The sequence below is a fragment of the Balaenoptera physalus genome, assembly GCF_965194825.1.
Source record: "Balaenoptera physalus genome assembly, chromosome: 1".
Taxonomy (NCBI): domain Eukaryota; kingdom Metazoa; phylum Chordata; class Mammalia; order Artiodactyla; family Balaenopteridae; genus Balaenoptera; species Balaenoptera physalus.
Genome location: NC_138882.1, coordinates 110876544 through 110894035, shown reverse-complemented (window position 1 = coordinate 110894035; position 17492 = coordinate 110876544). Strand labels below are relative to the sequence as shown.

At 38.1% G+C, this 17492-nt stretch overlaps 1 protein-coding gene across 2 annotated transcripts in view; it reads right to left on the bottom strand.

The window, feature by feature from the left end:
* Positions 1 to 17492, bottom strand: part of DPYD (dihydropyrimidine dehydrogenase) — an 807615-nt gene that overhangs the window by 104308 nt on the left and 685815 nt on the right. The window contains exon 20 of one of the 2 annotated variants that reach the window (XM_082476697.1): positions 3707 to 3886. The exons of the other annotated variant lie outside the window; for it this stretch is intronic. Within the exon in view, the coding sequence (XP_082332823.1) occupies positions 3707 to 3886 (180 nt within the window). The remainder of the gene's footprint in view (positions 1 to 3706; positions 3887 to 17492) is intronic. 2 annotated transcript variants of the gene reach the window in all.

Below are 17492 nucleotides of genomic sequence, written 5' to 3'. Positions count from 1 at the left end.
AGTTTATTTTCTAATGTCACTAAAATATATACTTTGTCTCCAACTCTAAAGAAGAATTTGTGGATAAAGGTATAATTGCAGCTATATTCTCATTTCAGTATTCTTCACAACGCTTTATCTAAAATACTTGGGGCCAAACGTAGCTCAAAATGCAGAATATTTTTTTGGACTTTAGGAAAGAAAAGTGGTACACATACTACCTTTTCCCTAGCACCTACAGCAAGATGTGGTGTGGCAACCTGGACTTCAACACATTCGTCGCTCTGTAGTACACGCGTAAATGTTCACTCTAAGAGTAATAAATAAAGATTATAAAAGCCTCACATCAGTTCAGGCCGGGTTTGCTGCCAAATGAGTTATGTGAAACATTTGGTTTCAGAGCATTTTGGGTTTCAGAAGTGTTAATGAGAGATGGTGGACTTGTATTGTGGTTATCCACATTTCATAGTTTTAGAAACAGATTTAGAGAGATTAATTAACTTGTCCAAGTTGCTTAGCTAGTAAGTAAGGAAGCATCATGGAAACCTAACAGTCTTACTCGGAAATCTGTTGGTAACCACTGTCCCGTACGTAGCAAGCAAACACTTCACTTTTATTAAGTCGCCAGGTTTTCACCAGGTAGAAGAGGGGATTAAGGTAACTGAGTATACAATAAGAGTGCTTCGCTACCGATGCACCTCCTTTTTGATGATACTGTGAATAGCCTCCCCTTCCTTATCCTCACAGACTTCCTCGTTGCTGACTGTCTGCGCGGACTCTGGATGTCATGCTTTGAGAACTGTATCTGTCCTTACAGTTCTTCTTGCTTACATGTCTGACCCAGCTGCTGAACTAACTCCCTGCCCCTGGTTCCTCAATGGGTATTTTCAACCACTGGCCATTCAGAGCCCAGTGTGCTGCTTTTTCAGATTTCCTCTCCTGACTCTATTTCATTTCTCTTCCAGCTCAAAATCATTTCTTACCAGTTTTCTCCCTCAAGAGAAGCTTGTGTTGTTCCCATTCTCAAGCTCTGATTATATTCGGTTGCTATTCTTGCCTTCATTCTTCCTGGCAATGTGGATCCTTGTATGCTTCCATCAGAATCAGGACGTTAAAATGCAGATTCCTGGACTCACCTTTGACCAATGAAATCAGGATCTCTAGGAGCGGAGCCTGGGAATCTACATTTTCATAAGCACGCCACATGGTTTTTAAGCACCACGAGTTGGAGATCAATAGCTTTGTGGTGTAGCAGAGGTGATGACTGCTCTTCCTGTGGGATCCGCTTTCATGCTTGCGGGCACGAATTTATACAACTTGCACCATAAGACCAGAGAAAACCATAAATGCCTGACTTCTTGCTCTTCCAAAGTCACACGAAGAAACATTGCTTGGGAAGTTTAATCAATTTATACGTGAGGTATGCATTAGGGAGACTATATTAAATATACTAATTACATATATTAAATATACTAATTACTTGAAAGATAACATGACTAATTTGGCCAAACTAATTTGTTTCCATGGCTCAAGTCTCATTTTTCCTCCATCTTCAAACACTGTACTGTAATTCGTTTCTTCGAAATTTCTACTCTAATTTATTCTAGCCTGACCTCTGAGCGAAAGATGAAAGAGAGTAACAGTTGTACTTTCCAAACAAATTTTTCCTGTCTAAAGAAGCCAGCTACTTCCAGCGGAGCTTTCTAAAAAGGGTCTGCAACTTCTCTTGTCCCTTTAGCATGAAAACAGGGTAAGAACCAGCATCCTATTCTTTAGCTAATGAAAATATAATATGAATTATTTTCAAAGATGCACACACACACACACATACACACACACACACCTGCAACACTAGGAAGGAACAGCTAGGAAGCCACAGTGCTTTGATTCACTATTAGGAATATTAACCTAAAGGGGACAGTCACCTATTGTTTGAGTCATGTCAGCCCTCACCAGAGACTCTGGAGCATAGATCTATTACCAGACCATCTGCTTGTTCCTCAACTTAGTGCTGAGAAATGAATTGCTAATATAATCACATAGGCAAAATCTTTTCTTTTTTTTTAACAAATGATAATGCTGGAAATTACACTTACAATTTTGATGAAGGCTGGACTTACTAAAATAAAGTCTGAATCTAGATTCAAACTATCAGAAAATCAATTTCCACTTAAGTCACTGACACAAGTGTCTCCATCATTATCCATCTTTTATTTGAATATGTAAGTTTTCAAATGAGTGTGGAAGTCTTTTAAAGACAAAAATGGCACAGTGCAATGCAGCTACTTCCATTTCAGCTTGCATGGTGACTGCATACATTTGAGACAATGCTTTTATAGACAGTCATAAACTATCAAAACTACCATGTCAGAAACAACTGACTTGATACATTTACATTGGATGAGTGTAAAGTTATTTGTAATTTTTTTTTAGTTATGAACAATTTTAGGATATTGATGGTCATTGATAAAGGCAAGAACACTCACTGTCTAAATACTTGCAGACTCAGTTTATGATAATATGATTAGTTACACTAATAATGCTGCTTAGGCACAGTCTCGCTAATTATAATATTATAAATATTAATGTCACCCAGCCTTTTTGTTTGATTGTCACTCATGGAGTCATTCATCACGATATTTTTCTGGAATCCACACTGTAAGATTTTATTTCTTTCTCCCTTTTATTTTTCATCACTGGACTTGCAGGGATACACATTATTCTCCAAGAAGCCCTTATTTTTGGCTATCTGTTTGGAGAGGAATAGTGATATTTCCCATTAAAACCAGCCAAATGTAAATTGTTATATGATGTTTTTCTTATTCTTTCTGAGTCCCTAACCCTGCCATCCAAGGCAAAGTACCCAACCCTGCCATCCAAGGCAGAGTACCCAGGGTTTTTGTTTTCCATTCTTTTTCATGTGACCTGTTTCAAGTTAAGATTCATTTGAATTATTAAATTCTTCCTTAAGAATCTTTTTACTTGCCTCTCTTTTTTTAAAGTTAATTATTGATGTAGTGACAAGCTGAAAAGACTAAGAATTATAATTTTTTCCTCCCCTCATTCAGGACTCAAGAAACGTCTTCTGACAATGGTTATCTATTTAGAATAATACAAAGGAAATACAAAGGCGAAATGCTGAATGTTGTTTTAGAAAAGATTTGCTAAAATCACTGTATTATACAAAATGTAAATGTAGTGTATATTTCTCTGAAAATAGCAGTTAGTGAGAAAGTTGGGACATGACCTTTTGAGCCCAGGTTTAACCACATAGCAGAAGCAGTTACAAAAGATACTGATTAGATTTTAATTTTAAAAACTTCATCATATTATTCAGGGCTCCAGTGATTTGATTGTCTTGAAAATAGAAAGGTAATGTTATAATTTCCAGAGCTTGTTAAAGAATAAAGAAATCTCCAGCCTCCCACTGGAAAGAATGCCAGTCATCACCACAGTAAGCAAGAATTTGGAGGCACTTTACACTATAAACTTCAATCTTTTTCTTTCATATGACCTTGTGTTATATTGGTTTCATAAAAATGTAACTCAGAGACCTATCATAGAGTTGTAATCAAGCCTCCTTCAGAACGATTCTACAGCAGAAATCACATCAAATGGGCACTGTGTTTCCTCTGTTAGTGAGATGGTAGGAGGGCAAACAAGACCTGAAATAGAAAGTGAAGAAGGCAGAGTTCTCAAGGACAACCCAGGAGAGGTGGCCACATACCTTTCCCACGAGTTCAGCAATGCGAGGAACTGGTTTCCCTTTCTGGTGACTCTCGGTGGCTGGACTCTGCCCGTCCCAGTCTTGTAGCTCTTCAATGCTTTTCAGATAAAGCAAGGCTTTGAGGCCAGTGCAGTAGTCTTGAATGACAGTGAAATCCTGATTCTGAACAGCACTGCATACCTAGAAAAGGTGGAGCAACCAACTAAAAGTCAAGCTGAGAGCTAATTCTCCAAACAGCCTCACTTTTCACATAGTCAACACAATTTATTTTATGTGCCAGGCACTGTTCTAAGCATGACACGTCAGTTGTTGCCTGGAGGGGATGGGAGTGGTAGGGAGGGAAGGACTACAAAAGGGCACAGGAAACTTTCAGGGACTGTGAATACATTCATCAGCTTGATGTGGTGATGGTCTCACAGGTATACACATATTTCAAAACATCAGACGGTACACTTTAAACACGTGCGGTTTACTGTATGGCAGGTATAGTCAGTATGGCTGTAAAAAATTAGGCCCAACCAGAAGAATTTCCAAGGAGTGAAATTTAGCACAACATGAGAATGGACATTTTAACTCTCTCATTCTCCCTCCGTTGAGACGTGCAGCCTGGAGGTGGTTCTCATGCGAGGAGGTGGTCCTGCTGAGCTGGAGTGCAGCTCACCCATGAACTCAGCCCTCATGTACCACTGCCTGCCTCTTCAGCCTCATCTATCACTGTCTCCCTTTGCGTTCACTGTGCTCCAGTCATCCAGGTCTTTCCTCTTTTCCTCGAATTCGCCACATTCTTTCTTTGCCTTAAGACCTCATGAGATCTCGCTGCCTAGAAGGTCTTTCCCTTCTACGTATGGCTAACAGCCCAGCTTCAGTCTCATGGGAATTATCACTTCCTCAAGGAGGCCTCCAGGAGCCCAAAATAAGTTAAGACCTTCTTTAGCTCATATATTTTTGACTTCTAAGTCTTGCAAGGTTATTTGATTGACAGCTCCCTCCCCCAATAGACTGAAGCTTCAGGAGGGAAGAAGCTATTTTATTTTGGTCAACTTATTATCCCCAGTAACCAGCACAGAGTTTGTCATTTATTCTGCTCTTAATAAGTATATGTTGAATGAATGCGTAATTCAGAAGAGATTTTTTAAATGTGAGTGACATTTCTTAGAAAATAGAGATTTAATTCTAGAGTTAAGGAAGGTTGATTCTGAGAAATTAGGATCATTCAAATAAAAATATACTTGAGAGTCTGTGTTAGGATTTGAGTTAGAGCTTGAATTTAGTGGATTTAGAGAAACACTCCAGGTTGATTATTTACAAAGATACTTCTCCAATTTTGATACCATACATAGTCTCCAGAGATTCATTTACAACTGCCGGTAGGACCTCCTCGCCCATATGGCCCATCATCACTTCAAATTCAAAATTTACCATATAGAATTCAACACCTCTCCTCATCTATATTTCAAATCAATCAAGAGAAACAGCCATCCAAACAAAACTAAGCAAAGCAAAACTCACTTCTATCCCATCTTCCCAGATGTTAAATTCTTAGCATATAACATAGTTGCTGGTGATTGCAGCCAATAAAGAAAAACCATGTCATACATGAATGTAGATGAAGAAATACCTGAAAATAGAATAAATCATATTCTATTTCAAGTTCTCTTAAAGCCTTCTGAGTCTTTAATTAATACATTTTATTGTAATCCTCATGCCTAGTGCACTACCTGATACCTAGCTATTGCTAGCCTGGTTGAGAAAATTTATTGAAAACACACTAAGGGGTTCCAGAATAGGGAATGGGAAGTAAATAGAGACAGAGAAAGGGCAAGAAAAATATATACCTAAGAGTTCTCAGCAAAAAGTGGTAGTGATTTCATCATATATATGAAAAAGAAGTCCAAGTGTGGAATTCTGGGAATATGAGCATTTAAAAGGAAGGCTAAGGAAGACCATGAAGGACACTAAGCAGAAGAGATACAAGACAGCATCATGGAAGACATCAAGTGCTGCACGAAGGTCAGTAACATCAGAGGTGAAAAGTGATCGTTAAATTTACCAATCAAAAGACTTTAGCATTTATGGGGGAGAAGCTCTGCAACAGGGCAGAAGCCATCTTATAGCGAGTTGAAGAATGGATGAGGATTGAGGATGTGACGATATGAAGACAGACTGCTCTGATGAGAAGTTTTGCTCCTATTAAGAGAAAGAGGAGAGCTAGGGGTATAAGTGGGAGAATTTTGTATCTTATTTTTATAAGGATGGAAATAGCTATGTTTTAGGGGAATGTGGACATTTTATATTTCAGAATAGGACAGAATGGCTTCTGTATATTAAATTTCTGTCAAAATTGGCTGAATGATGGTGTGGTAAGAAGAAAACAATGTAATATCTAACATGAGATGAGCTCTTACTATGGGCCACACACTCTGTTAAACACTTTTTAATGTATTGGGTTGTCCAAAAGGTTCATTCCGGTTTTTCCATAAGGAAGTTATATCATTTAGTCCTCAAAATAACGCTGAGGTAGGTTTAATTTTTAGCCCTATTTTACAGATGAGGGAAGTGAGATGCAGAGACTTGCCCCAGGCAGGCCACATGGTTAGAAAGTGGATTATACTGCATAATTCATGACCGTGCAGTCTAAGGTGACTAAGGTATATTCACAGAGGAAAACTCTTTTCATGTAAATACAATTATCTTTTCCATGACCCAAACACATGTATATACAATTTTAAATGATCAATTATCTTCAACCCAAATATAACTATTGTTTTGAAAACTCGATACTGCTAGATAAAAATTGTCGATGTCCTCCTGTTTTATTTACTTCTTACTTGTACACTATGAGTAAAAACAACAAGGCAAAACCAAAAAGCAGAAATAAAAACCTTTCATTTCCTATTGTGAAGGGCTGTATGTTACCACAGTGCAGGAAAGAACATTGAATAACCACTAAATACAGACAAGAATATTTTCTAGGAAGTCCATTTATATCACATAAAAAAATTTGTTTCTCAGGAGGAACAATTTAAGCATTAATTAGGCCTGTTATAACTTTCTTAGAGTTGATTTTCTTTTCAGAACAATTATAAAGAACATCATTATAATTTCCTCCACAGGATTTTTTTTTTTAACTGTAAAAGTCAACTGATGCTTTACTTAATCTTCTTTGTTCACTGTGAGATTCTGTTTTTTTTGTAGTATATGTTAATGGGTATACTTTTACTATAGTCTTAAAATAGTTCCCCATATGAACATAAGAAATCAGATTTTGAAAATCACATCACGTCATGTAATTTATGGGATGTTCATGACTGCTGTGAAAACCTGCTGCTAAAAGGACTCTAGATACTCTGCAGTGTATGAATAGTCAAGTTGAATCTCAATCCTCCCTAACTTTTCCAATGAGAAGATACAAGAGCCACTACTTCTCTTAATCCACAAACACGGCACAATTTATATAGAGTAGACTCAGCCAAGTGGTGCTGGAGTGATCAAAAAGTAGACTTGTGTATTTTAACTGTGGAAGAACATGTGGGGCTAAAGACTAAAAAGACTCCCTCTTTTCCCACCCTCTTGTATGCAGTTTACCCTATAGTGCTAGTGTTTCACATAACTGGGAGCTACACTGAGCATGTGAAGGGGACACAGAACTTGAAGAGGGAGGAGAGACTACCAGGTGGCGACTGAACATGGCTGGGATGGTGTGATATGCCGGAAAGCCTGGACGCCACCATCAGGCATGGGTGTCAGAGGGGACCACGTCAGGTATGTTTCATCATCAAGCAAATGTCACACTATTTATATACCTTCCTAAAGTGAGTAATTTACCTTTTACTATCCATAAGATTAAACATTAATTTTCTGATAGAATTTCTGATAACAGAAGCTTTCACACTGATATTTCTTTGAAAATTTTAATATATATATATTATCGGAGGGTCTTATTAAAATGCAGATTCTGTTTCTGTAGGTTTGGAGTGAGGTCCAAGATTCTGCATTTGTGACAAGCTCCCAGGTGGTGCTGATGTCACTGGTCTACACTTAGAAGAGCAAGGATGTAAGCACTGGTGGGGATGAATCTCATCTTATCCTGAAATGCTGTCTGCAAAGTAAATTTCTTCCAAACAAATAATTTCTTGATTTTTACTATTAGACTGTAGCAACATTTTCAAGGCCCTTTAAAGCAGCACTACTTATAATAATAAGTCACGTCTGAGAAAATGAGAGTAATTTTCTGATGAAACAGTAATGAGACCCAAAATAAACTTAGGATGCAAGCACACCACTGGGAACAGAGCTTTGTCCATGGGATTTGATGCTCAGAAAATGGTTTTGCTCAGAAAGGTGCCTCGCTCTTGCCTCACCTGCACTGAGGGCTTTATCTCTATCTCAAAGGTAAATGGTTCCTTTTAAAACTCCAAACATGTAGCTGCTATTCCTAAATGGGTGTATTTTATATGACATCTCTTAATTGTTTGTTTAACAGCTCTGATTAGGACTCTTAATAGCTGTTAACGTGTTTGCTCAGTATAATTTGTAAGTTCTTTATGGTGAAGGCTGGTTTATCTTTCTTCGCAGCGGGGCATCAGGTGCCATTATAAGGATCATTGCCACCATTAATTATTTCCATAAGCGTGACTCTCCCTACGGTGAGCTGTTCTAGATAGGAGCCCTTGGATTCTCAGCAGGGCCAGCCCTGTGCAGGGGCTGAGTAGGTGGTGACCCCCTGGGCAGCGTGTTTTGAGGTGTGCTGTGAAGCTCCCGGGGCCACCGAACAGTATCCTCTAGAGGTCTGACACAGGGCCCTGAATTTTCACTTTAGGTGCAGCCACATTTAATTGAAGCCTGTCTACGTAAAGCAACTGTAAAAATACCTGGGAGGTGACAGAGGGTTGAGGGGTGCTATTCCTTTCTCATTATTTCTCATTAAATGAGATTAACCATATTAATAGTAAATTACCTATTTATGGTGATTTATATTTTAAAAATCTCCTTTACATACACGATCTCTTTCAATACTCTGAATAAAACTGTGAATTAGGCAGGGGAGAGGATAGTATTTTTACTTTAACAATGGAAAGAGCTTGGACTTGAAGAACTATTTCTTAAAGTCTAATTGAGTGGGTTTTATGCCATAGCAAGTAGTATAGCCTAGGGGTTAAGAGGATACATGTAGAAGTTTGGCAGAATCAGGTTTAAACTGCATCTTAGCTGCCTAAGTATGAGCAACTTTCTTCACTTAAAAATGGAGATTAAATACTTAGCACATAGGAGAGTAAAAGGCAACGTATTTAAGTGCATAAACTAGTAGCTAGCACTTAGTAAGCTAGATTGGCACCAAAAATAAATTTCATAACATGAATAAATCATTAGAGCATGAATTAGGCAGAATAAAATTTTTTAAATCTATACTTTTTTGGTCTAATGCAGTAAAAGAAGGTCACGGATATTATTTTTATTTACGTTAAGTAACGACCTCAAAAAAAGCTCTGGTCTTGTTGTCAGAAGACATGTCTGAGACCCAGCTCTGTCCTTCAGCACCTGTGTGACGAAGCTAGTCTTTTAGCTTTTTGATTCCTCCTCTCACACCTCCCAATTTGAAAACAGTGGATGATGATAGCTAATTCATTACTGTGAGGATTCAATTACCTCATGTAGGTGGAACTGCTGTGGAAATTATAGTACCATTCAGACAGAATGGTATCAAACCTCATAGTTATTATCAGGTAATCTAGAATTTAAAGGGCCTGGTGGAGGTCAAAATGGAAACTTTTGCCTGTAAAGGAAAACAAACTCCTTGAAACATAAAAGACAATGTACTAGAAAACTAGCAAACAGAATTCAAACTGGATTAAAAATACTAATCCCAGGCAAATAACTTGGCCAAGAAGAGTTCTATAGAAATAGAACACTGTGGGGCTGGCACTTGCTTTTGTGCAACAGAGTAGCACCTCTTTCAAATGATATTTTGAAAATGTGACAAGGTTCTTCCTTTTTTTTTTTTTTTTAACATCTTTATTGGGGTATAATTGCTTTACAATGGTGTGTTAGTTTCTGCTTTATAACAAAGTGAATCAGTTATACATATACATATGTTCCCATATCTCTTCCCTCTTGCATCTCCCTCCCTCCCACCTTCCCTATCCCACCCCTCTAGGTGGTCACAAAGCACTGAGCTGATCTCCCTGTGCTATGCGGTTGCTTCCCACTAGCTATCTGTTTTACGTTTGGTAGTGTATATATGTCCATGACACTCTCTCACTTTGTCCCAGCTTACCCTTCCCCCTCCCCATATCCTCAAGTCCATTCTTTAGTAGGTCTGTGTCTTTATTCCCGTCTTGCCACTAGGTTCTTCATGACCTTTTTTTTTTTCCCCTTAGATTCCATATATATGTGTTAGCATACTGTATTTGTTTTTCTCTTTCTGACTTACTTCACTCTGTATGACAGACTCTTAACTCCATCCACTTCACTACAAATAACTCAATTTCGTTTCTTTTTATGGCTGAGTAATATTCCATTGTATATATGTGCCACATCTTCTTTATCCATTCATCCGATGATGGACACTTAGGTTGCTTCCATGTCCTGGTTATTGTAAATAGAGCTGCAATGAACATTTTGGTACATGACTCTTTTTGAATTATGGTTTTCTCAGGGTATATGCCCAGTAGTGGGATTGCTGGGTCGTATGGTAGTTCTATTTTTAGTTTTTTAAGGAACCTCCATACTGTTCTCCATAGTGGCTGTATCAATTTACATTCCCACCAACAGTGCAAGAGTGTTCCCTTTTCTCCACACCCTCTCCAGCATTTATTGTTTCTAGATTTTTTGATGATGGCCATTCTTTTTTTTTTTTTTTAAATTTTATTTTATTTATTATTTATTTATCTGTTCATGGCTGTGTTGGGTCTTCGTTTCTGTGCGAGGGCTTTCTCTAGTTGCGGCGAGCGGGGGCCACTCTTCATCGCGGTGCGCGGGCCTCTCTTGTTGCGGAGCACAGGCTCCAGACGCGCAGGCTCAGCAGCTGTGGCTCACGGGCCCAGCCGCTCCGCGGCATGTGGGATCTTCCCAGACCAGGGCTCGAACCCGCGTCCCCTGCATTGGCAGGCAGATTCTCAACCACTGCGCCACCAGGGAAGCCCGATGATGGCCATTCTGACCGGTGTGAGATGATATCTCATTGTAGTTTTGATTTGCACCTCCCCAATGATCAATGATGTTGAGCCTTCTTTCATGTGTTTGTTGGCAATCTGTATCTCTTCTTTGGAGAAATGTCTATTTAGGTCTTCTGCCCATTTTTGGATTGGGTTGTTTGTTTTTTTGTTATTGAGCTGCACGAACTGCTTGTAAATTTTGGAGATTAATCCTTTGTCAGTTGCTTCATTTGCAAATATTTTCTCCCATTCTGAGGGTTGTCTTTTGGTCTTGTTTTTGGTTTCCTTTGCTGTGCAAAAGCTTTTAAGTTTCATTAGGACAAGGTTCTTAAATAGAGATCTTGAAGTATCTGACACAGCTCAGATGAACCCATGATCACAATGATTCCTTTTCATTTCTTACCGCATAGGCGGACAAACTACACTCCAGGTCTCAGAAATGTGTGCCACCAGACTGTAAGCAAGTAAAATACATGTTTACAATTTAAGTCCAAAGTAGTCTCAAAGTTTCTGTACATTCATTAGTAAGAGGGATATTGGAGGGTAACTACATTTAAGCAAAAATGGAAATTCTGCAATGCTTATCACATTCCAAAATATACTAATAACAGAGTCTTATGTGGCTGGAAGAAGTTCAAGAATATTCCCATGAAACGTATCATAGATGAAACACTGAATAAGGAGGATTATCCATCCAATTCTTAAAAGATTTCCCAGAAAAAGAAGAAAAAAGTGATCCTATGATGTCTCTTTACTAGTCTCTTTTGATAAAGGGTTAATCTGTTTAAGCAATGTAAAACACCTGCAATATTTTACATAGTGCTTTATTGTTTTCAAAGACAAAAGGGAATTTAGACATTTTTCAGACCAGCCTCCTTGTTTCACAGCTTAGGAGTCCAGAAAGGTTGAATGAACTGTCTGTGGTCACACAGGTGGAGGCAGGGCTGGCCTCCCCACCTGGTCTGAAGCTTTTGGGCTAAGGCACTGCCTTTCAAGTGTCATCACTTAGTCCATACACCAATTCGGAAAGGAAGACAGAGAAGGTGTTATTAAATGTTTAGTGAGTGAAGAAATGGAAACTAAACATTGAATGTCCCAACTCAAAAGATTAGTAGGTGGTTGAGTCACTGGTCAGGTTCAGATCTTCTGACCTCTGCTTTTATCTTATTTCTCTAAATTCCGAAATCTTAATTGTAATGTGTCTTCCATGGTTCAATATGCTCATATTTATAATTTTCATAAGAAGAAGCACATTATTGAACAATGATTTCAAATTTATTATTTAATCAATAATGGCAGAAATCCACAGATTTTTAAAAGCATCCTAATAATTGGAGGACTACTTGAAGGTTTACTACTAAAACTGGAAAACAGACCTCTACTGTTGTTGGATGAAAATGCAGTTTCCAATCCCATCTGTCCACACCCTCTGATTAAAAACATCAGATCTTCCGAAGGCATGGAATCAGTCATTCCTCACTAAATTGAGTTCTGACCAGTACTGATAAACATGTATAAAACTACATTGTACTTTTGAAACCTGTGTACAATACATACTGCTAAAGTAATAATTCAGAATAACAATATCCCCCTGTGAGGTTTTGGCACTACATAAACATGGTACTGCTTACTAGAATTCATGAATAAAACACCAAAATTATGATTTTATAAAGCTATAGGTGAAAAGACAGCCCCTGGAGATACATAGTACATAGGGAGCTAGATAGGGATATATTTGCATATCCACATAAAACCACAGATCTTAGTAGCTCTATCATATTAGTTTCCATTTGTTGGAGCTGTACAACATCAAAGTTGTGACGTCCCTATATACTGCATTTAGCAGTAATGTAATGGACTACATGAAGAAATCAAAGTGAGAGTTTCTAAGTAGTTTCCTGGCAATTGAGACAGCAGGCTCTTTCATGTGCTCTGTAACTGCAGCAGTGCATTGATTTAAACTCCTTCTGAGATCTCAAATGCTTTTATACTCTTAGGTCTCTCAAGCAGCTTTTTTTTTTCTCAAAGTGATAAAATTCTAGCATTCAGCAGAATACCATCTTGTTTGCCCCAAAAGGAGAGGGCTTATTTCAGCTTTGCTACTAAACTGCACAGGATCACTAAGTAAAATAGCTATCCAAATGCCATCCTATTAAGAAATCTGGCTTTGAGTTCAGTTTTCTATGTTCTGACCATAGCAAATTGGATTGGGGAAAAAAGAACAAAAACAAATAGCCCCACAGATGTTGTTTTTGCGAAGGTTCAGTTCAGAAAAAGCCCAATGGATAAGCAGTTAAGCTTACTAATTTTTTTTCAAAGTTGTCCTTTAATTGCTACTCATTGATAAATCCTAAAGGTATAGGAGTCACTTAATTTTTGTTTTGTGTGTCATCTATTTCATTGTCGATTACATTCCTTATCCTCTTATCTAGCCTTTTAAATTACATATTTTCTGACAAATTCTAAGTATATGAATACCTCTTTTTTCCCAATAAGGAAGGAATTTTATGGAGCTTGAAAGGCTATTTTTCAATGTCCATCTGTGGTCATTCTCTATTTGATTAATTTCTTAACCCACATTCAGCTGAAGAGAGACTAAAGAGAATAAAGTGTTTCCAAGGTATTTTATACTGAGATTCAGACCACATTTTGCCAACCAGAATATATCCATCTAGTCTCCAAGTACTTTCTTACAGGCAGCACAGGTGATGGGCCACACCCTCGACTATTATTCAGAACAGCATTGTGGGACTGATCTTCTCACTTGTACTTTGTTGATGACACAACTTGACTGAAGATGGCCTGGGTTGATTAGTCAAAGGGATGTGCCCTGCAGGTGAGATTGCCTCTGTCTCCTTCCTTATATCGTCCTTTACAAAGTCAGTTCCAACTGGATTCAGATCTCAATTATGACCTGAACCAAGAAATAATAATAGAAAAGAATCATACAGAGGCACAGCACCGCTGTCTGCCTTTTATGAGGGGCTAGAGATAAAATGGGTAGGCCAGGCACAACATGTAGGGCCAAAGAATGGTGACTGCTCACCTGCCTCCTCACAGACATTGCTGTTGATGGCCATGCTTCCCCACAGACATAAATACAAGACAAAAAAACCCGAGGCAAGGCCTGGAGTCTTCTGCACATCAGGGTCTTATGTAGCCCATTCTTCAGTTAGGGGCTGTGGCTGCAGTTTGAGGAAGGTTGGTCCCTTTTGCTTCAGAAGCGGTAGGACTTTTCTACTAAAAAAAAAAGAATCTCACCATCCTGGGCTATTGCTGTGGTGCAGCATCAGTTACCACAGTAATTTTCAGTTACTCTGCAGTAACACAGGTGGTGGTGCAAGGGTTTCATAGAGCATTGTGCAAGCTCAGCACCTCCCATGATCAAAGTGGGGCAAGAAAAGGAAACTAAATATCCAAACAATAGCTGTCAGATGACTAAAATCCATAATTTTAGGCAATCTCTCTTTTTCAACAGTCAACACAGCTGCGAAAACTTGACTTACAATATCATTTACTAAAATACCACATGGGGTTTGGATGACAGAAGGAGAATAAGTCATGATGCCTAGAAAGGAAATGTCTATTGGGCAAATTATCCCACGGAAAATTTTTTCTGGACCTTGAAGATGGATAAAGGTATGTGGTTATTCAACAATATAAGCAGACATTCATCATTACAAGAAAAAAGGACTATTTGCCTGCAATGAGAAAAATGCTATTAATGTGAAAATAGCATCTCAAATAATACTGTCCACTTCTTAACTCAAAGCCCTCACAATTCAGTAGTTGATTTTATGGTTAATGTATTATTGATGAAAACACAAATTTGTGAGAGTAGTGTGTAGCTAGTATCAGTGAGTCAAGAATCTTGACTGAGTTGCCGATATAGTCTGGGACAAAAAAGTTAGACAAAGTTCAGCTGATTGAGTGAATACTTACAGAGTTAAGTGCTATAGAAAAAAACCCTACCAATGTTCAAGTTAATATACTGAAAGCACTCATATACACCGATGGAAGGCTGGAGAAGCAAAGCAAAAAGGTTTGTATTTTTAAAAAGATGTGTTCTTTTTAAACATTAAAGACCTAAAGACAAAGAACATTAAAGACTTGCTCTTAATTCCTTTACTATACAGGTAGAAAACATGAGGCTCACAAAGTTTGTGACTTTGTGGAAAGACCAGGAAAATAAATTGCATACTAGGTTTTTATTTTTTTAATTAATGAAGACCAAGAACCTGAAAACAAAATGCCTGGTTTTCAAGCTTCCACAAATGGATCGCTGGAATATGGTTACAGATGAATGAATGCAATGACCAAACAAGCAGTTTTATTTCTGCATTTCTCACTAAAAGGGCACATATTTTATGATTTGTGAGTATGAGAGTTAACCTGAAGGAAGATAACAAACACCAGTAAAAGTTCTAGGCTGAGAGTTTTAGGAGGATACTCAGAGGTGATCATATGATTTACCATCGAAACTATGACACTTGAGAGTAAACAGGGAAATTATTCATGAAAACACCAGGACAATCAGCATAAATTAAAATTGTCCTGGGGCTTCCCTGGTGGCGCAGTGGTTGAGAGTCTGCCTGCCAATGCAGGGGACACGGGTTCGAGCCCTGGTCTGGGAAGATCCCACATGCCGCAGAGCAACTAGGCCCGTGAGCCACAATTACTGAGCCTGCGCGTCTGGAGCCTGTGCTCCGCAACAAGAGAGGCCGTGATAGTGAGAGGCCCGCGCACCGCGATGAAGAGTGGCCCCTGCTTGCCGCAACTGGAGGAAGCCCTCGCACAGAGACGAAGATCCAACACAGTCATAACTAACTAACTAATTAAAAAAAAAAAAAAAAAAGGCAATGTTAAAAAAAAAAAAAATTGTCCTAGACAAATCTAGATCTATGGTTTCCTTACCTATTAGAAGGTTTTTTCCCCCATGTTTAGATCGGAGGGAGATTTTCGCTTATCCTCATGGAATGTGTTCTGAAATGCTCTGTTACGTTTGGTTTGGTTTAATATTCTGGTCCTTCAGGTACTTATGCAGGCCTCAGAACCTCAACAATGGATTGAAGTCACAGGGCCTTTACTGCTTAGGTGGGAATTTGGAGTCTTGGATAGCTGACCTGATCCAGATAGCCCTAGGGTTAAAGGGGCCCTCTTGGCCTCCAAGGGTCTATTGGCAGAAGAAGAACTCAAGAAGAATAGAAACAATAAGGACTGTCCCAAATCTGAATCTTATAAGCCAGAATCTTGTAAACCACCCTTAAGGGTGGAAATATCTGATGTACTTTACATATTTACCAGTCTGTTCTTTTGTAGCTATCATTTCTTTATACTTTACCCAAATTCCTGTAGGCTTACTGTGCTTTGAAATTCACCTAGTGGGTATTACGTTCCAAGTTCATGTGTAGCACCACATTTAAACTTCACAATAACACCATGAAATGTGGTATTATTTTCTTCAATTAGCAGATGGGTAAAAGAGGGTCAGAGAACTAAAGACCTTGACTAAGATCATACAGCTAATAAATAGCAGAGCAAAGCTTCAAATCCTGGGTCAGTCTGCTTCTAGGACCCTTTCTCATAACTACTGTGTACTCTTGCTTTTCTGCTGTAACCACTACAATCACTCATGTGGAAACAGGGATAAATAAATAAATAAATAAATTTTGTATTATATATATTTTTATATACATATATTATGAATTTATCCATCTATCTAAAATAGAACTCTTGTGAGGACTATAGCGAATAAAATATGTAAGTATCTGGGTCAGTACCTAAAGTACATGTATGGTAGGTGTCATTGTCTGGATCTCATTCACCAGTTTTCAGAGACACAATAAAAGGATAGGTACTATATCTGTTTTGTTCATCACTGCACACTCACATAAAGATTTGTGCTTGGCATGTGATTTGTTCAATGAATAAATGAATGAAGCAAGATAAAGATATCAGAGTAACAGCACTCAGTGATGAGCATAGTTCTCTTTCATTTTCTGTCAATAATTCATTTTCTCTTCCTCTAAAATAAGATGTTTTTATTTCAATTTCTATTGCATTTAGAGTCTGTTCCATTCATTGCACCATTAAACATTAATTTCTTTGTACTTAACTCTTTTCTGGGAATACCAATGTATTTCTAGGATGCAAAGAAGCAGTTCTACTTCTCTAGCATTCTTCTTGATACTCAGCATACTGTTTGTCACAGCCGAACTCAGCCTGTATTTGGATTATTACTTATCTGGTGGTCCCACTCTAGATACCTCAATGTTGATAGCAGCTGTCATTTGATTTTTCTCTTCTAGTAGTCTCCTTTAATAACAACTGGATAAACATGTAATTTATTATTCTATAAAGACCTCATTTAACAGTGACTGAACTTATAGTATCATGTCCAAATTATGCAATGTTCTAAACTACTAATTTTCATTCATATATGCATATATGTTGAAGTGTTTATATATAGCAATCTAGATGCTAGCCATGGTGAAGAACAGATAAAATAGAGCCAGGAGAAACTAAGGGAAAGGTCTCTAAGTTCATTTGTGTCTGGATTCGCTTATTTTATTTTTTTTGTTTCTGCATCACTCTTATATCCAGTTGGCTCCTTGGATCAGGACCAATATTTC